Here is a 21,094-nt window from a genome sequence, read left to right as displayed (position 1 = left end):
ATGAAAAAAAAAAAAGCAGGTTCACCATTCTCATTCAACCAATCATTAAAAAAAATATTACAGCTTCCTTTTCCTTCTTTGAACAAACTAAGATAGGACAATTTTTTTATTCAAGGAAAAATCAACTATTATAAATCCATAATTTTAGGTGGAATAAGCTGGCATCACACAAGAAAATATACCCATCAACCAATATAAATCCATTGGATTAATAAGAACACATTTAAGGGGGGAAAAAAAAGAAAAAAACAACAACAACAACAAAACCGGACCACCTAAACAACTTTAGCAACAAGAAAACAATCTAAATTAACAAACAAAAACAACCACAATTCCATCCCAAAATCACTTTTGAAAACAAAACCACCTTTACCCGAGAAGAAGGAGAAGGATAAGACTTTGAGCTACAGCTAAGGATGCCGATGGCGATGCCAAACCCGATTCGGATCCAGCCTTTGATTGCAATGCTTTCACCATCACATCGGTCACCTTTGCTGCCTCCTTGGCCACCACCTTTGGTGAAGTCATCATACAACCTTTTTTTGTGGATATGCATTTCGGAAGATCCCGCATAGGTGTGAAATCAGTTCACTTTGTCAGCTTTTATAACACCATGAACTGGTCCACTATACACACCGAGAGCTTCCTGAATTTGTTGTGTTTACCCCAAAACGCTTTAAACCATGGCTCACCTCATCTTTAGCCTTTTTCCAGTCATTTTTAGCTAAACGCAGTCATTTAAGAAGCCAAAGAAAAGAAAAGAGAAAAGCATTGAATGATCTTCGAAAAGAATATCAAGTTCAGAAACAAGATAGGAAAAAGGCTAAAGATGAGATGGAGCCATGGTTTAGAGCATTTTCGATAAAACACAATGAATTCAGGAAGCTCCCGATGGTTACAGTGGACCAGTTCATGGCCTTAAAAAAGTTGTTTTTTTTTTCCTTGCTCAGGGAGAAGAAGTAGCCATTTCTTTTTTCTTTGCTCGGGGAGAAAAAGTAGGAGTGTTGGCCATTGAGAGAGGAAACTGAAAAAAGAATTTTTGGTATAGTGAATATGGGAGGTTTTCGCTTTGTCTCTCTCTTCTGTTTTCTCTCTATCACTCGGCCCTTCTTTAATTTAAAAGCAATATTTTTTTTCTTTTTAAGCAGATAGTATTAATTATATTCACCAAAAAGAAAAAAGATATGTGATAAAGAATCTTTCTCTTTTTGACTTATGAAGAACATTTTCAAAAAATATATATATTTGCATACAGACAAATAAATAAATTATTTAATACATTTTTTTCTCACTTGTCATTTTTAAAAAAAACCTCTCTTTCAATTTTTTTTTTTAAAAGTCATGATAAATTTTATTATAGTATCTATCTATCAGCTTAATTATTGATAATTTTAATCAATTGATTGAAAATAAACTTATGGTCAAATTGTACTTTCATTTTACTTTCACATATAAAATGGGCTTCTCTAGCTTGATGGTTAATTAAGAGATTAACTACTTAAACAATTATCAAGGAGGATGGAACACTAGATTTGACATTTTCAAGGTCATAATACAGATTTTGTTTTTAATCTGGATTATTCACCCAAAAAAAAAAAATGAGAAGTTTAACGGGATTGGGATGCATATGGGTTTATAAAAGCTCATAACAATTAATTTGAACAAAATATGAATGCACTACCTCAATCATGATTTATATAATTTTTCAAGAAATATAATACTTATTCTGTTAGTATTTTAATTTATATTTAAAATTTTAATTAGTTAATAACAAAATAGATACATAATTAACACAAAAACATTTTTACCATAATTCTTATTATCTGCTATATTGTTTTAGTAACATGGAAGCTGAGTTGCCAATTCTTTGAATTTAATACACACCTCTTCACTTTAATTAGTTTCTTTTTTAATAGAAAAAAATAATAGTTCACTTTAGTTGATAAGTTCCTGACATACGTATTTGCTTGAATCAAGTTCTTTGCTTTAAATTTGTATTTTGGAACCTAAGGAAACTGTAAGTGATTTCTTTGGCTTGGCTAAGGTATCAGTAGCAGTAGAAAAAGCAATCGTATAATACAATGATGCAGATAGGAAAGTAAAAATAAAAAATAAAAATAGAAACCCCAGACCAGCTGAAGTTATTCACATTAATGCCATTGGTGGGAAAAAAAAAAAAAACTTTTATACAAATTTATATTTCGTCGTTTTGAAAATAAGTTTCTATATATACAGTTTATATGTAATTTAAAAAAAAAAAAACCATTAGCCATCTACAGCAATCTCATTTTCATCGTTATGTATATGACCAAAATTTACATGTGTAGTTTCCACATGTGTGCTTGAGCTACAAATATTCTAGTAAACTATTGTGATAATAAACAAAAATGCTAGAAATTTTCAGAATGAAATTCACCATGTGCCATTCACCCACAAAAATGGAAAAAAAAAAAAAAAAACCAAGTTCACCATGTGTCTCTCATTCAACCAATCATTAAGAAAATATTACAGCTTCCTTTTCCTTCTTTGAACAAACTAAGATAGGACAATTGTTTTACTCAAGGAAAAATCAACTATTATAAATCCATCTTTTTAGGTGGAATAAGCTTGCATCACACGAGAAAATAAATTCATCAACCAATATAAATCCATCGGATTAATAAGAACACATTTAAGGGGGGAAAAAAAAGAAAAAAAAAAACAACAACAACAACAAAACCAGACCACCTAAACAACAAAAATAAACCACCTGAACAACAAAAACAACCATAATTCCACCCTAAACAACTTTAGCAACACGAAAAAGAACATAAATTAACAAACAAAAATAGCCACAATTCCATCCCAAAACCGCTTTTGAAAACAAAACCACCTTTACCAGAGAAGAAGGAGAAGGGTCAAACTTTGAGCTGCAGCTGAGGATGCCGATGACGATGCCGACCCTGATTCGGATCCAGCCTTTAATTGTAATGCTACTACCATCACATCGATCACCTTTGCCGCCTCCTTGGCCACCACTTTTGGTGAAGTCATCATACAACCTTTTTTTGTGGGTATGCATTTCATAAAATACTACATAGGTGTGAAATCAGCCCATTTGTTTAGCTTTTGTAACACCATGAACTGGTACACCGTACCCACCAATAGCTTCCTGAATTTGTAATGTTTTGCCCAAAATGCTTTAAACCATAGCTCATCTCATCTTTAGCCTTCTTCCTATCATCTTTAACTAAACGCAGTCATTAAAGAAACCAAAGAAAAGAAAAGAGAAAAACACTGAAAGATTTTGGAAAGGAAGTCGTTTAAGAAACCAACGAAAAGAAATGACAAAAACACTGAAAGATCTTTGAAAGAAATATAAAGTTCAGAAACAAGATAGGAAGAAGGCTAAAGATGAGGTGGAGCCATGGTTTAGAGCATTTTCGCAAAATACAATAAATTCAAGAAGCTCCCAATGGTTACAGTGGACCAATTCATAACCTTAAAAAAGTGGTTTTTGTTTTCTTTGCTCAGGAAGAAGAAGTAGCCATTTCTTTTTTCTTTACTCAGGGAGAAGTAGAAAGAGTGTTAGAGAAGAACCTGATAAAAGAATTTTTGGCTTAGTGAATATGGGAAGTTTTCGCTTTCTCTCTCTCTTCTCTTTTCTCTCTATCACTCGACACTCCTTTAATTTAAAAGCAGTACTTTTTTTCTTTTTCCCTTTGTTTTTTAAGGAGATAGTATTAATTGTATTCACCAAAAAGGAAAAAGATATGTGATAAAGAATCTTTCCCTTTTTGGCTTATGAAAAACATTTTCAAAAAATATATATATTTACATACATATAAATAAATAAATTATTTAATACATTTTAAGACTGCTATATTAATTTTTATTTATTTTTAAGAATATTTTTATTATAAAAGTGATTTCTTATGATACAACTAAGCACACTTTAAATAAAAAGTGGCCCCATAAACTATTTGTAGGAATGCTTTTATCTTCTCTTTTTTTTTTTTTTTTTTGGGATTAAAAATTGGTATCTTATCAAGCAAACAAGAAACTTAAAAATATATATATAAGATTTCTTAAACAAGTTTAAACAATGCTTTATCATCTTTAAAAATATTTCTATAATGTAAACACGAACATCTTAAGGAAAAAGTGACATTTTTAAGACAAAAATTTGAAAAAGTGATGTTGTTTATCTATTAACAAGACCTTTTAAAAAAAAAAAAGTGTTATTGTTTATTGTTAATTAGAATGCTTTCTAACAATATATATTCAAATATAAATTCATTTCATTTAACGGTATAAAAGAGAACAATTTTCAAGCGATTTTATAAAATCATTTCATTTAACAATATAAATCATGCAGATCATGATGAAAATCAACATGTTGTGGCTCACTCAACATCTCATATATACTCATCAATAGATTGATAGCGGTGTGATTGCTAGAATCAAGCCATTAGCCATCTTTTTTTATATGTAATTTTTTTTTTTAAAAAAGCCATTAGCCATCTACAGTAATCTCATTTTCATCGTTACGTATATGACCAAGATTTACATGTATAGTTTCCATATGTGTGCTTGAGCTGCAAATATTCTAGTATAACCATTGTGATAATAAAAGAAAATGCTAGAAATTTTCAGAATGAAATTCACCATGTGCTATTCTCCCACAAAAATGAAAAAAAAAAAAAAGTAGGTTCACCATGTGTCTCTCATTCAACCAATCATTAAGAAAATATTACAGCTTCCTTTTCCTTTTTTGAACAAACTAAGATAGGACAATTTTTTTACTCAAGTAAAAATCAACTATTATAAATCCATCTTTTTAGGTGGAATAAGCTTGCATCACATGAGAAAATAAATGCATCAGCCAATATAAATCCATCGGATTAATAAGAACACATTTAAGGGGGAAAAAAAAAAAAGAACAACAACAACAAAACCAAACCACCTAAACAACTTTAGCAACAAGAAAACAACCTAAATTAATAAACAAAAACAACCACAATTCCATCCCAAAATCGCTTTTGAAAACAAAACCACCTTTACCCAAGAAGAAGGAGAAGGGTTAGACTTTGAGCTGCAGCTGAGGATGCCAATGGAGATGTCGACCCTGTTTTGGATCCAGCCTTTGATTGCAATGCTTTCACCATCACATCGGTCACCTCCGCCGCCTCCTTGGCCACCACCTTTGGTGAAGTCATCATACACCCTTTTTTTGTGGATATGCATTTTAGAAGATCCCGCATAGGTGTGAAATCCGTCCACTTTGTCAGCTTTTATAACACCATGAACTGGTCCACTGTACACACCGAGAGCTTCCTGAATTTGTTGTGTTTTGCTCAAAACGCTTTAAACCATGGCTCACCTCATCTTTAGCCTTTTTCCTGTCATCTTTAGCTAAACACAGTCATTTAAGAAACCAAAGAAAAGAAAAGAGAAAAACATTGAATGATCTTCGAAAGTAATATAAAGTTCAAAAACAAGATGGGAAAAAGGCTAAAGATGAGATGGAGCCATGGTTTAGAGCATTTTCAGTAAAACACAATGAATTCAAGAAGCTCCCGATGGTTACAGTGGACCAGTTCATGGCCTTAAAAAAGCAGTTTGTTTTTTCATTGCTCAGGGAGAAGAAGTAGCCATTTCTTTTTTCTTTGCTCCGGGAGAAAAAGTAGAAGGAGTGTTGGCCATTGAAAGAGGAAACTGAAAAAAGAATTTTTGGTGTAGTGAATATGGGAGGTTTTCGCTTTCTCTCTCTCTCTTCTGTTTTCTCTTTATCACTCGGCCCTCCTCTAATTTAAAAACAATACTTTTTTTCTTTTTAAGCATATAGTATTAATTATATTTACCAAAAAGGAAAAAGATATGTAATAAAGAATCTTTCCCTTTTTGGCTTATGAAAAACATTTTCAAAAAATATATATATTTGCATACATATAAATAAATAAATTATTTAATACATTTTTTTCTCACTTGTCATTTTTGAAAAAAACCTCTCTTTCAATTTTTTTTTAAAGTCATGATAAATTTTATTATACTATCTATCTATGAGCTTAATTATTGATAATTTTAATCAATTGATTGAAAATAAACTTATGGTCAAATTGTATTTTCTTTTTACTTTCACATATAAAATGGGCTTCTCTAGCTTGATGGTTAATTAAGAGATTAACTACTCGAAACAATTATCAATGAGGATGGAACACCAGATTTGACATTTTCAAGGTCATAATACAGATTTTTTTTTTATCTGGATTATTCACCTAAAAAAAAAAAAAAAGTTTAACGGGATTGGGATGCATATGGGTCTCTAAAAGCTCATAACAATTAATTTAAACGAAATATGAATGTACTACCTCAATCATGAGTTATATAATTTTTCACGAGTTTATATTTAAAATTTTAATTAGTTAATAAAAAAATAGATACGTAATTAACATAAAAACATTTTTACCATAATACTTATTATCTACTATATTGTTTTAGTAACATAGAGGTTGAGTTGCCAATTCTTTGAATTTAATACACATCTCTTCTCTTTAATTAGTTTCTTTTTTAATAGGAAAAAAATAATAGTTCACTTTAGTTAATAAGTTCCTAACATACTTATTTGCTTGAATCAAGTTCTTTGCTTTAAATTTGTATTTTTGGAACCTAAGGAGACTGTAAGTGATTTCTTTGGCTGGGCTAAGATATCAGTAGCAGTAGAAAAAGTAATATATAATACAATGATACAGATAAAAAAGCAAAAATTAAAAATTAAAATTAAAATAGAAACCTCAGACCAGCTGAAGTTATTCACATTAATGCAATTAGTGGAAAAAAAAAATTTTATACAAATTTATATTTCGTCGTTTTGAAAATAAGTTTTTATTTATAATGATTATCAATACTGCTTATTGATTAAAAAAAAGGAAAAATTAACAGTATAAGTTTATTAATCGTAAAAAAAAAAAATGTGTTAGTGTTTCGGTTCAAGACACATAAAACCAATATCCAAACAAACACATAATAAAGGACAAACAAAGAAAAAGAAATTTAAATTATGCTTGCCAACTCCAATGGACTTCATAACCTACTTTCTAATCTTAAAAAAAAAAAAAAATCCAAACAATATATCATAATAAACAAAAAGAAACACAACAAAAAAAAAATATATTAATAATGGCAACAGCCAATAATAATAATACGAAAAACATATGTTGAATGGTTGAAATTTTTGATGGGTCAGTTAGTCGACAGCAAACTGATTTTGATCCTCTGAAAATCAAGCCAATGGTTTGCTTAACCATTGGTTTTCAAAACCAAAACTAATACTGTTTGACTACGCATTGATCAGTTTGATTAATTAACTGGTGATGGTCAATTTTTTAATTTTTCAGTCAGTTTTTTCAATTTTCTGATTATATTGAGCAGCCCAAATGTTGCTAAAGGCCTAAACCTAAGCGAGACATGGCAGAATTAATTTTTGGTGGTAGCGTTTGTTATGAAATGTACCACCTTTTCCATTGCTAACATATAGACTGAAGGCTAATAATAATAGACTAGTGGTGGAAAGAAGCATGTTTGTCCATGTTCAGGCATGTTACAGCATATCTGTCATATCTTCACGCATATCACAGCATGTCAGTCACATCTTTTACAGTGTTTTTGCAGTACATTAATTTGATTTTGAGTAAGAATCAGGACAAGGACAAGCCCTTCCTTACTCTTTCTTTCGTGGAGTCTGAATATTTTAAGATAAGGACAGAAATTTATGTAAATGCCAATTACATGTTTTTTTTTTTTTTTTGGCTGAATAAAGCTAATTGCACTTTTGTGTTCCATTCGTTCTGGGTTTTTGAAATTAATGTCTATAGGGAGACATTTAAGATTAAATGTTGTAGAATTCTTGAACTCACTTCAATAAAGAAAATACTAAACAAGAACACACAAAATTACCGAGGTTCGGTCAAAATTGACCTACGTCCTCGTTGCTCTCAAGTGTTGAGCTTCTGCACTATAGAAAAATGGTGTTTACAAGCTTAATAACAGACCATCAATGGTGGATTCACACAAGAATACCCAAACCAGTACCTAAGATCCCAATACACTCATTCACTCTTCAATCTCCACAAAGATCTCTCTCAAACCCACGTTAAGAACACAAAGAAAACAAGAAAAAATGGCTATCAAAACTCATGGGACTCTCTTCGCACAAAGCTACACATGGTCTGCAATTTTTTCCCTTTTTTTGCTCTCTGTTTTTTCCTATCTGCACCAGCAAGAAGAAGACCAAATATACATATATATCCAAAACAAGGATTGGTGCGTTCAACTAACTCCAGCAGCTCCAACGTGGCAAGTAACTTGTGAAATATCCTTTCTGCCCTTCATTATTGCTGCAGTAAAATGATGCCATTTTGGACCTGCAAAATTCCCTTCTTTCTTCTCTTTTTAACAGCTTATAAACACATATATATAGCTGACCAGATTTGAGGATTATTTTTTCTCACATATCTCCACCTAATCCTCAAATCATTCACCAAATGCAGAAACTAACAACACCATCCCAGCAATCATCAACTCTCACCAAATTCAGCCTGCTCCTACTCTGAGCAAGCTTTTGCAGGCATTGAACTTGCTCAAGGGCAGGACCTTAGTTCCCATATCAGAGGGATTAAATTCAGTTGGTATCTTCTCCAACTTAAAAACTTGTTGAGTTACCATATCACGAATGAAGTGATACTTGACTTGAATATGTTTAAACCTCTCATGGAAGACAGAATTCTTGCATAAGTGAATTTACTCTGGCTGTCAGAGTATAAAACAACCTCCCCATCAAGTACCTTCAACTCCATTAGCAATCCTTTAAGCCAAATTGCTTCCTTGGCAACTTCAGTAGCTGCTATATACTCAGCCTCTGTTGTGGACAAAGCCACAACTGGTTGTAATTGTGATTTCCAACTTATGCAATTTCCACACAAAGTAAATGCATAAGCTGAAATGGACCTTCTCTTGTCCCTATCTCCTGCATAATCTGAATCTAAATAACCATTGAGCTCAACACTCTCTTGATTACCTTTGTAAATCAATCCCTCATTCAAAGTTTGCTTCACATATCTAAGCAACCATTTCATAGCCTCTTAATGAGCTTTATCCGGATTTGTCATATATCGGCTAAGGACACTAATAGCATATGCTAGATCTGGTCTTGTACAAATCATTGTGTACATAACTGAACCAACAGCATTGGAGTATGGAATTCTTACCATATCTTCTTTCTCTTGCTCTGTAGTAGGACATTGATCAGCTGAAAGTTTGAAGTGTCCTCCAAGTGGAACATTTACCACCTTGGCATTATCCATAGCAAATCTTGAAACCACTTTCTGCAAGTAAGAAGTTTGCAGCAGCTTCATCTCTGATTTTCTCCTATCTCTTGCAATCGAAATTCCCAAAATCTTCCTTGCTTCTCCTAGATCCTTCATATCAAATTCAGATTTAAGCAACTCCTTGACTGATTATATCACCTTCAAATTTGGACCAGCCACCAACATATCATCCATATAAAGGAGAAGATAGACAGCTCTATCACTCATAGTATCTTTAAAATATAGGCAACTATCAAAACCACTTCTTCTAAATCCAGCTTCTACCACAAAAGAATCAAATCTCTTGTAGAACTGCCTTGGTGATTGTTTGAGACCATATAATGACTTCTTAAGTAAGCACACAAGCTCTCCACCTTTTTTCTTAACTTTGAAGCCTTCAAGTTGTCTCATATAGATAGTTTCTTCCAAACTTCCATGTAAAAAGGTTGTCTTTACATCAAGCTGCTCCAATTCCCAATTGAATTGAGTTACCAGAGCCAAAATGGTTCTTATTGTGGTATACTTCACAACTGGAGAAAAAATTCCATTATAATCTATCCCCTCCACTTGTGTAAAACCCTTAGCCACAAGTCTGGCTTTAAACCTCACTGGTTCAGCACTTGTAATCCCTTCTTTAACCTTATAAATCCACTATTTTCTGATCTCTAGGAGCTGGTACTAAGTCCCATGTTTTATTCTCATGAAGTGACTTCATTTCTTCTTTCATAGCTTCAATCCACTGAGTTGCTTGCTTGGACCTCACAGCCTCCAAATAAGACCTTGGTTCATTGTCTACCAAATCTTGATATGCAACCAAAGCATAGGCTATATAATCTGCATAGTTGTACCTCCTGTTGGGTTTAATTTGCCTCTTTGCTCTATCTCTTGTTAACCAATAACCAGGTGATGCTCCTAATCTTTGATTCGACTTTGGAGACTGCTATACCATTTGCTCTTCAATTGTGTCTTCATCAGAAAGTGATGTGGTTGGTGTCTTTGATCCAATTAATTCACTTTCTTCATCAGCTGGCTGCCTCTCTAATTCATCAGCACCTTGATCATTATCATCACCACCTTGGTTCTCCACCTCATTGGATAATTCAAGCTGTTTCTTATCCAATTCATTCTCAGATTGTGTACCTGCAGGGTTAGTAACTTTGCAAGCATAGTATTTTCATCAAATATCACATCCCTACTTATTATGACTTTAAAACCTGAATTTTCTCTAACCCACAGCCTAAATCCCTTGACACCTTGAGCATAACCTAGGAAAACACACTTCACACTTCTAGGTTCAAGCTTTCCTTCAGATTGGTGTGCATAAGCAGCACATCCAAACACTCTAATATTATTATAATCTGGTTGCTTTCCAGACCAAACATGTTCAGGTGATTTAAACTTTAAAACAGTAGATGGAGACAAATTAATCAAATGCATGGCAGTCATAACAGCTTCACCCCAAAATAAATTTGGCAATCCAGAAGACACAAGCATACATCTCACTTTATTAAGCAGTGTCCTATTCATCCTTTTAGCTACACCATTTTATTGTGGTGTGTGCTTTACTGTCCTATGCCTTAAAATACCATGGTTTTTACAAAAAATATCAAACTCATTATTACAAAACTCCAAACCATTATCAGTCCTTAAAGCTTTTACAAGTTTATTAGTTTGATTTTCAATAAATAACTTCCATTCCTTAAACTTTGTAAAAGCTTCATCCTTAGATTTCAACAAATAAATCCATACTTTCCTAGAATGATCATCAATAATGGATAAAAAATATCTATTTCCACTTTGAGTTTGTACTTTGGCAGGGCCCTATAAATCAGCATGCACATAATCTAACACAGATTTAGTTTTACTTATGCTTAAGTTAAAGCTCAACCTGTGTTGTTTTCCTAAAACACAATTTTCACAAAAATCAAGCTTGCTGATCATATCCTTGCCAAATACACCCTGCTTATTCAAATAATACAAACCCTTTTCACTAATATGACCCAACCTATTATGCCATAGGTTTGTTTTATCCACAAAAGACCCAACAGATGCATTACTAGAATTATTAACAGTTTTACCAAGTAAAATATACAAACCGTTTTTCTTAACACCTTTCATGGCAACATATGCACCTTTAGTAATGTTCATTACACAATTTTCAGTTTTGAATGAATAACCAAAATCATCAAGCATTCCAAGAGAAATCAGATTTCTTTTTAAACTAGGAACGTGTCTCACAGAAGAAAGTGTTTTCACAGTGCCATCATACATTTGTAACTGAATATCACCAATACCAATAACTTGGCATGACAGATTATTACCTAGAAGCACCTGACCACCATCACACTTAGTGTAGGATTGAAAACAACCTAAACTTGGGCACATATGGAATGAGCAACCAGAGTCTAGCACCCATTCAGAGCCATTTTGTTCAGAGGTGGCAGTAAGAACCTCTGCTGGGTCTGATTCAGTGGAGGCCATGGCCAAGTCTCCACTTTCTTGGCTCTTTTGTTTTTCATCTCTCTTTTTCTTAAAGCAACTCTTAATGAAGTGGCCTTCTTTCTTACAATAGAAACACCTTTTACCTCTAGGCCTAGACTTAGACCTGTAACTGTCTCTAGATTTGCTTCTATGGTCATTTTGACCCCAACTTCTATTGACAGTTCTGCCTCTTACACTGAGACCTTCACCTTTGTTTTCATATTTTAACTCTAGGTCTCTAGATTTCAGGGCACTCACCACTATGTCTAAAGACAACTCATCCCTACCATACTTGATAGCATTCTTGACCTCTCTATATGTTTCTGGCAATGAATTAAGCAATATCACAACATTATGTTCATCACTAAAGACAACCTTACAATTGGCAAGATCTAATATCACTCTGTTAAAAGCATCAAGATTGGTATCCAAGTCTTTAGCTACATCCATTTTGAAACCAAAAAATTATTCCAGTAATAAGATTCGGTTAGGGAGAGATTTTACCAAACAGAGTTGTTCCAACGTGGTCCACATTTCAGCAGTGGTTTTGACGTCATCCACCTTCCTCAAGACGTTGTCTGAAAGATGCAAAATGATGGTGCTCATCGCAATTTCATCCATCGCCATCTTCTTTTCTTCAGTAACAGACTCAAAGAAGGAATTGTCAATTACTTTGGCCACCTTCATCTGTACCAAGATTGCTCTCATTTTCTTACGTCATAAGAGGAAGTCACCCTTCCCATTGAAGACCTCCAATTCCAGCTTGGCTGACATTGTTGAAGATTGAAGAAGAAAACCCCAATTTAAGAATTAATTTGACCAAGAATTGACGTTGAACCCAAAGTGCAGAAAGGCACAAATTAGAGAAATTTTCTTCAAGATTAGAATATGAAGGCTCTGATACCACTGTTGTAGAATTCTTGAACTCACTTCAATAAAGAAAATACTAAACAAGAACACACAAAATTACCTAGGTTCGGTCAAAATCGACCTACGTCCTCGTTGCTCAAGTGTTGAGCTTCTGCACTATAGAAAAATGGTGTTTACAAGCTTAATAACAGACCATCAATGGTGGATTCACACAAGAATACCCAAACCAATACCCAAGATCCCAATACACCCATTCACTCTTCAATCTCCACAGAGATCTCTCTCAAACCCACGTTAAGAACACAAAGAAAACAAGAAAGAATGGCTCTCAAAACTCATGGGACTCTCTTAGCACAAAGCTACACACGGTCTGCAATTTTTTCCCTTTTTTTGCTCTCTGTTTTTTCCTATCTGCACCAGCAAGAAGAAGACCAAATATACATATATATCCAAAACAAGAAACGGTGCGTTCAACTAACTCCAGCAACTCCAACGTGGTAAGTAACTTATGAAATATCCTTTTTGCCCTTCATTATTACTGCAGTAAAATGATGCCGTTTTGGACCTGCAAAATTCCCTTCTTTCTTCTCTTTTTAACAACTTATAAACACATATATATAGCTGATCAAATTTGAGGATTATTTTTTCTCACATTAAAAATTAATGAGATTTAGGTTAATTATATAGGTTCACCATTACAAAACAATATTATATATAAAATATCCAAATAAGGATTAATTTTGTTGGGTCCCTAAACGAACAATCTTTTCAGTAAAACAAAGTAAGAAGTAAGATTTAATAATGAATAATACAACAGTAATAAATTTTGTTAACTGCTGAAAGATATCCGACTACTATTGCTCTCTCCTTCTTTGTTTGATGAATATTCTTTGTTAGATTCTTTCTACGCCCAACCCCATCTATTACATATTTACCCAAAATATTAAAAAAAAAATAAAAAATCATCTATTAGTTTTACGAAAAATTAAAGTCTCATTTATTATGAGGAAAAAAAAAAGAAAAGAAAAAACTCTCACCAATGCACAGAAATACTGTTAAAACCCATTTTTTACAAGCTGACAAATTTAATTATAAGTTAGTTTTATAAATTTGGAACTTCTGACAATTTTATTTTATTTTATATATATATATATATATATATATATATATATATATCTATAGGTATGGAAGAAAGCTTGCGATGGTATATCTCTCTCTCTCTCTCCCTCTCTCTCTATATATATATATATATATTTCATAAAACAATCTGCATATCGTCCTTGCAATCTCTAGCGGGAATAAATAATTAACCAAACCAACATACCATTGAGCAAAAACAGGATCAGCAAGATCACTCACCTTGTCAAAGGGATTATTTCTATAATCTAGCAAATCACCAAAAATGAGTTCCACCTACGTTACCAACATGCCATTGAGCCAACAATTTAATTACCTCCTGACCACACATTAGACTCCTCCAAATCCAAGATTGCTTGGAAGAACGCTTAGCTTCCAAAAAATCCAAGTTTGGAAAACATGTACCTATTTTTTTTCACAATACATTATATTGGATTGTCTCAATAAACATTTTTTTTTGTGAAAGGATTGCCTCAATAAACTTGCTTTTAACTTTGTTTTTCTCTGATATATATATATATATATATATAACCATATGAAACTTGTTAATCTTGATGGAGTATTTTGGTACAATACAACGTTACAAGAGGCAGCTAACATTTAAACATAAGACAACGTTACAATTACAACTAATCATTGAGTACACGTTAAAACAAGACAACAAAATGAAAAGATTACAAGGGAATACAGGGATGCCACATCCCTGAATGCTATTCTGGAATGCTCCTCTCTACAGATGGGAGAGAAGAAAAAAGTTATCTTTGTGATACCAGACAGCTAGCAAAGGACAGCTGTAACTGTGCTTTGTAAATTACATTAGGGCTACGTCTCTAGCTTCCTATAAGCATATTACTTGTTGTACTTTATCTATTTAAAATAGGTAATGATAGAGCTCGTAGCTTTCAAGCTAGGGATGTCAACGGGGCGGAGCGGGATCGGTTTTTAAAATCCCGTCCCCATCCCCATGGGAGATTTTTCATCCCATCCCCGCAGTTTTCTCCGTTTCTTTAGAAGCGGGGCGAGGACAGGGATTCCCCAGTCGGTGGCAGTGCGGGGACGATTTCCCCATTTTTTTTTTTTCATACAATTGAATTAATGTAATAGGATATTACACAAACAAGATTACTAATCCAAGTTTCTGGATATTACAATAGATACAGAACCATCCAAAAACCAAATAATATATAAAAAAAAAAAAAAAAGGAAAGTTTAAATCCCTCTACGTTTCCAGTGTTCTTCATTGCAATCCATGCCAGGGAGACTTATTCAGATGACTCAATCATTTCATTAAAAAAAAAAAAAAAAAAAAGGAAATCAAGACTAACCTGAGGGAGGAGGTGATGCTCGCTGGTGGTGGCCGCGGCTGTGAAGAAGAATCGGCTGAGAGAGCTAAGGGAGACCGGAGATGGTGGTGGCGGCACTGCCGGAGCTGACTGCTAAGGGAGATCGGAGATGGTGTTGGCAGCACTACTGGAGTTGGACTAAGCAGAGATGAGAGAGCTGAGGGAGATGGTGGTGGAGCTAAGGGAAGGGAGTTGAGTGGAGACTGGAGTGTGACTGCTGACTGGTGTCTGGTGAGTTTGTGTGAGAGGAATGTGTCTGTGTTTAAGGCCGGCTAGGAGAAAAGGAAGGAATAAGTTTAAAGTTTCAATTTTCAAAATATTAAAAAAAAATAATAAGGTAAATATATACGGGCCGGGTTCGGGCCGGAGTCTTTAATCCCCAGTCCCGGCCCAGCCCCGCTTCGGGTCTAAGAAAGTTATCCCAAGCCCGTCCCGTCATCCCGTTTTTACGGGGAAAAACCGCCCCGTTAGGGGCGGTGCACCACGGTTTTCGGGATGGGCGGGGCAAATTGACATCCCTATTTCAAGCCAAGCGACCTTTGTTCAAATTGCTTTCACAGATTTACAGTCCATAGGCAAAAATATATGACCGGCCATCACAAGTAATTCACATTGCAAATTGGATTTCTACAATAAATAATAAACATGTTTTTATATTAAGTTTTTTTTTTTCTTCATGATGTTTTAAATGAATAATAAATTTAAAGTTTTTATATATTGCCTATTTCAAATATAAACCCTCTTTTGTTTTTAATAATTTCAAACATAACCTTAGGAAAAAAAAAGAAAAGAAAAGAAAAGAAAGAAAGACCTAATTAGGTCTTTTTCTCTAAACAACAGTTAAATATTTAGGAGAATCCTCTCTTACTCAACCCATGATGTTTGAGGTTTGGCTAGAACTTAGGCATTGTTTAATTCTTTTCTAGCTTTTTAAAAACCCATATGCTTTTCCCTATATCTTTATCCCACTTAAATTAAATATTGAAACTTGGATTTCTATTTTTTCACGTTTATAAGATGATTGTAATGTGGATTGAGATAATATTATAAAAGTGGAGTGGAAAGATAAAACTGTAGGCATTATTTAGTAGACTTATCAAATTTTCTAAAATAAAATTGTTAAAGTTACAAAAGCTCTTGCTTTTGATTGAGGGAAGCTAAAAAATCTAGTATTATTATTAGGTCAGGTAGCAGCAGCGGTGGTAAATATTCATAGGAAATGCATATGCCTCCGGGGTGCAGTTCTAGCCGGTTTGGGCAAGTCCATGCATCTGCCCCCTCCCTTCTGCCCCAGTTCGAGTGGCAGTGCAGCCAATGCTGCAAAGACTACCAAAAAAATTCATATGCCTCTTTATTCTAGGGTAAACCATTAGAAATACTTTATAAACGTTAGCTTAGCGACGATATATACATGTCTAAATTACTTTTAAAATGATTTTTTTTTTTTAATAAAACAATCATTTTGAATAAACATAATTATTTTTTTTTAAATTTCAATAAACTGAATTTTGTCCTTTTTAAATTTTTCTATAGAATGGAAGCGGTGGGGGTTATTCAATTTATTTCTTTAAATAACATTTTAAGCCTTTTCCCAGTGATATACAATTAACCTACGATCATTTTTGTTTTTGGTAAAAACCTATGATCATTTATATATATATATAATTATCAGAAAGAATGATAATATATGACATAGATTTGTAATTGTCTAGGACATTCAAATAAAAATAAAAGCCCTTGTCTCTTTTTTGGTGCATCTCTCCTCCAAATTATTATTATCTTTTTTATTTTATTTTTAAGGAGAAAGGATTATATATTTAATGGGAAGGTAATTACCAGCAAAACCGCATTTTAATGGCCATTTTAAAAAATGTGATATTTGTAGATATACACACACTGATATCTTTTTCTTTTATTAATACTATCTGCTGCAAAAAAAAAAAAAAAAAAACAAAAAAGTCCCATCTGCTTTTGCTTTTAAATTAGAGCAGTGCCTAGCACAGTGCTAGGGATAGAAACAGAAGAGAGGGAGAGGGAGAGAGCAAAGAAAGCAGAGGTTTTGTTCTCATCAAAGCAAGCCTCCCTCAGATTCATTAAACCAAAAAGAAAGTTTCAATTTCCCGTCTCAATGGCAAAAAGAAGGTCACATGCAGCTGCGCCTTCTCCGGCTACGAAAGCCGCAGCCACCGGAAAAAACCGGCTGAGGCTGCAGGAAGACTCCTCGTCGGCAGAGATGGAACAGGTTGAAATGAAGCATTCAGAGCGCCATCCGTGAAATACGACGCTCTGTTCTTGAAAGAAACCAGAGCGGGAAAGAAGCTGCGTTTATATAAAAGACGACAGATGAACTTTCAGGACCGGATTGAGAGTTTGACTGAAAGCAAAAAAGCCGATGACATCTCAAGTGAAAGGAAGATCAGAAAATAAGAACAAAAGTTGGAAGAAAATGCTGCTGAGCTTGCCGTCGTGAAAGATAAATATGACAATATCAAAAGGAAGAAGCGGAAAATTAGAAAAGATTTGGTTCTTCTTCTGAAAGCTTACAAGAAAAAAATTCAGGGAGAGCGTGGATATAAAAGTAACATCGGTGAACATGCTAATGGTCCTCCGAAAGCTCATGGAGTGGGTGAACTTCAAACCCAAATGGCCCATTTCGGAAGTTCGGAGGCCCAATGATACAATGCCAGGCCCCATCCAAGTGATGCAGCAGTTGCTCCAGCTTCCAAATTGCATTTCAACCCTAGAAGGCTGCACAACTGCAACTCCAGCCTTCTCCACCAGCAGGATGTCCACATCGGCATCAGCATCAGCATCGGCGTCGGCAGCAACAGATGCGGCAAACGGGAATGCTTCGGCAAGCACCTCCAACACCCCTCCGAAGCCATAGCAGGTTTGTTTTTGCTCTCCTCTTGAAATTTTTGATAGTTTTTGGTTGTTGCTGCAGTGGTTTTTGAGATACATTTTATCCCCTGTTTTTTGTTCCCCTGCAATGGTAGAGGCAGAGATATCAGTTGGGTTTTATTTTATTTTATTTTCTTTGTTTAGTTTTGGGAGCACAGTTTGAAACTTTAAGAATATGGTACTCTAATTTAATTATCTTCTTTTTATTATATGTTTAATGGTTGTGTTTGTTTTAATTTTTAATTATATTTTGGCTAAATAGATCTTTAATTTGGAAATGCCACTGTTTGTGATAAATATCTATTTCTTTATCGCTATTATTCTTTTAATAGCATAGAAGTTTTTTAGAACTGACCAAACCAAAAATGATAAAGGTTAAAGGTCACATAAAAAAATGTTGAGACGGAGATCTCTTATGTCCCTTATTTTTCTTGTTCTTCCTCTTCTTCTTCTTCTTCTTATTATTATTATTTTTGTTTTGGCGAATATGTGCATTATTTTTCTTTTTCTTTTTTTCTTTTTTGGTAATAATATTCATTGTTCTTCTGCTGCTGATAAAAAAGGAAAAATATGATGTTATGGGAATGAAGAGGCAGCAGCTTATGGTCCATTTAATGGAGATGGGTTGGTTGTCCTTTCTCTTTGTTTTTTTTTTTTCTTTTTTTTTTTTTCAATTTTTAATTTTTATTTTGTTTTTCTAACCAACAATGAATTATCACCCCAGATTATCAAGGAAAAATGGAAATTTTCAAAATATTCCCTTGAATTTTCAACACTGTTTAAGTATTTGTTTTCCCAGTGCTTAGGATGATTGATTATAAATTGTCTTAACAAATGGATGACCAGCTTGAAAATCTAGGAATTTGACAAAGGGGTCATGTACCATTCTCCCTGTTGTACGAAATATTCTGGTGCTCGAGGATATTTTGCCTTTTCTTTACAACCAGATAAGAGGTACAGAGGACATGTACCTCCTCCCTCACACCCTACCTCCCAAACTTCTGTGAGGAGCAGATTTAAGCCCATATTCTAATGGGAGAACACTAATGAGTCAGAAAAAATAATAATCGTTGATATTCACTTGAGAGAATTGAAGTTTTTGTTTGTAGTGTGTAACCATCTAAGCAATTTCTAGCATATCCCATTACATTTCTATCTTTTAAAGATTATATATCTTAGGCTTCAGGAGTATTGATTTCTTTATGTGTTTTAAAATCTTCAATTCTAAGCGTAAAAACAGCAATTTTACATAGAATTTATCATAAGAGAAAGCCACTCAAGGGATAGCTACCAGACAGCTATAATGGCATGCATTTCTTTGCTAGAAAGAAGCTCCCTCAACCAGCATACCATTAGTTTGTGACTGAATAGCTCCATTTAGGAGAGAGCCACTTTGGTGTTCCACTAAAGATGATTTTGAGGTGCTTTCACCCATGGATACATCACTCCCCACCGTCCGTCACCAAGGTTTGGGAAAACGCAGTTGATTGCAACACATTCTGCGTACCCTGCTTTACCTGCTCATTGTCATTTCTAGGTTTTGATGGCATCATTCACGACTTTCTGTTAAGCCATATACATGAAGGAAGATGTATAATAAATATAAGTCATACCAATATAGCCATACTGCAAGAAACCAAAGATTAAGAAGATAGAAAACAAAAGCAGGGATTGGGAGTTCAGTCACCAAGACAATCATACTGATTCTTATTCAAACTGATAAATTTACTAATGCTAGCTCAGAAGGAAAAAAAAATAATAATAAAAAAATAAAAAATTTAAAAGTTAAAATTGCATTTCCAATTTTGGCTACCAAGATGGCTTTGAAAATATAGTCAAACTGCTAACTTTTGCTATGTACTAATTTTTGAATGAATTTTTTGCATTCAAAAATGAACATCTACACATATAATCCGATTAATTAAACATACTTCTATATTAATTAATCAAACTTCTATATATATATATATATATATATCAAATTATAACTACAAGTACATGAGAGGGTATTTGGGTTTTCAGCAGTTGGGCAGAGTATTACAAACTTTTGAATATTGGTTAACTTGTTCAAGGCTCAAATGTGGCCAACACTCTGATGGAAGAAACTGAATGATTATTTTCTTAAGTGATGCAGCAATCTCAACTAAATTCAGAACAAGCTCAACTTCTTTTTTACACCCACTAAAACCAGCCAACTTTACCACCTCAAGATTTTGATATGAACCCCAATACTTCGTATTTGCCTTTGCTTTCATAGGGGTATCGTTGTCAACCCACTGCAACACCAAAATGATAGCCAAAGGAATAATCATAAGTCAACTATATAATAAAAGAAATTATGCGTAAAAATATGCCTTAAAGTCCATGTCGCTAAAGGAAATCTTATAATATCCATGACGTGGGTGTAGCTGCAACTACCATAAAATTAAGAAAGTCATATTACGAATAGTTCTCTTAATATAAGAAAGTCATATTACAAATAGTTCTCTTAATATAAGGTCACTTGAACCAGGGAATTACTCTTAAAATTTACAATATATTTGCAAGGCAAAAAAAAAAAATTATACATACTCAGCATCATTTTATTAAGCTAGTGACAAATTCAAATGCAAAATATGTCTATATACATATTTATAATGGTATAATTATATGAATAGCTGCGTATACCTGAATTGACAAATTATGCACGACAGGAGCTGCTTGTAGGAGATCCCAGCTAGAGGGAAGTGGACCATTCTTAGATAGTAACAGTTCCACTTCCAGATGCTCAACCTCAGTCAATTCATGAAAATATTCTCGGAAAAAAAAAAACGATTTGCGCCAAAATACCTGATTATTGTTAGCTTCAAAGAATTATTACCCCAAAAAAAAAAAAAAAAAAAACCAACTTAATTAATGAACGAGTAGTAATTGACCTCGCGTGATATTTTGAAGCAAAGTCTCTTGAGTTGGCCAAATAGCTCCCTATAAGGATCAAACTGAGGGAAGCCTTCGTTGAAGCAAAGAAATGGATTTGGC

At 33.7% G+C, this 21,094-nt stretch overlaps 1 protein-coding gene across 1 annotated transcript; it reads right to left on the bottom strand.

Moving 5' to 3' along the window:
• Window positions 1-8,515: 8,515 nt before the first annotated feature.
• On the bottom strand, window positions 8,516-9,113 carry LOC132800526 (secreted RxLR effector protein 161-like). Its single transcript, XM_060814449.1, has 2 exons — window positions 8,744-9,113; window positions 8,516-8,631 (listed from the first exon to the last, which is right to left on the bottom strand). Exons 1-2 carry the CDS (start codon window positions 9,111-9,113, stop codon window positions 8,516-8,518), a joined length of 486 nt encoding a protein of 161 aa, XP_060670432.1.
• Between the last annotated feature and the right edge of the window lie 11,981 nt (window positions 9,114-21,094).

This window comes from Ziziphus jujuba, chromosome 2, assembly GCF_031755915.1.
Source record: "Ziziphus jujuba cultivar Dongzao chromosome 2, ASM3175591v1".
In the NCBI taxonomy this organism is placed as follows: domain Eukaryota; kingdom Viridiplantae; phylum Streptophyta; class Magnoliopsida; order Rosales; family Rhamnaceae; genus Ziziphus; species Ziziphus jujuba.
The sequence above is the reverse complement of the archived record's forward strand: the minus strand, read 5'-3'. Positions and strand labels throughout refer to the sequence as shown.

Coding starts and splice junctions, on each gene's coding strand:
- LOC132800526 (XM_060814449.1), bottom strand. CDS start 9,113: ATGAAATGGTTGCTTAGATATGTGAAGCAAACTTTGAATGAGGGATTG. Junction 8,632..8,743: donor AATTCTGTCTTCCATGAGAG/GTTTAAACATAT, acceptor ATGGGAACTAAG/GTCCTGCCCTTGAGCAAGTT.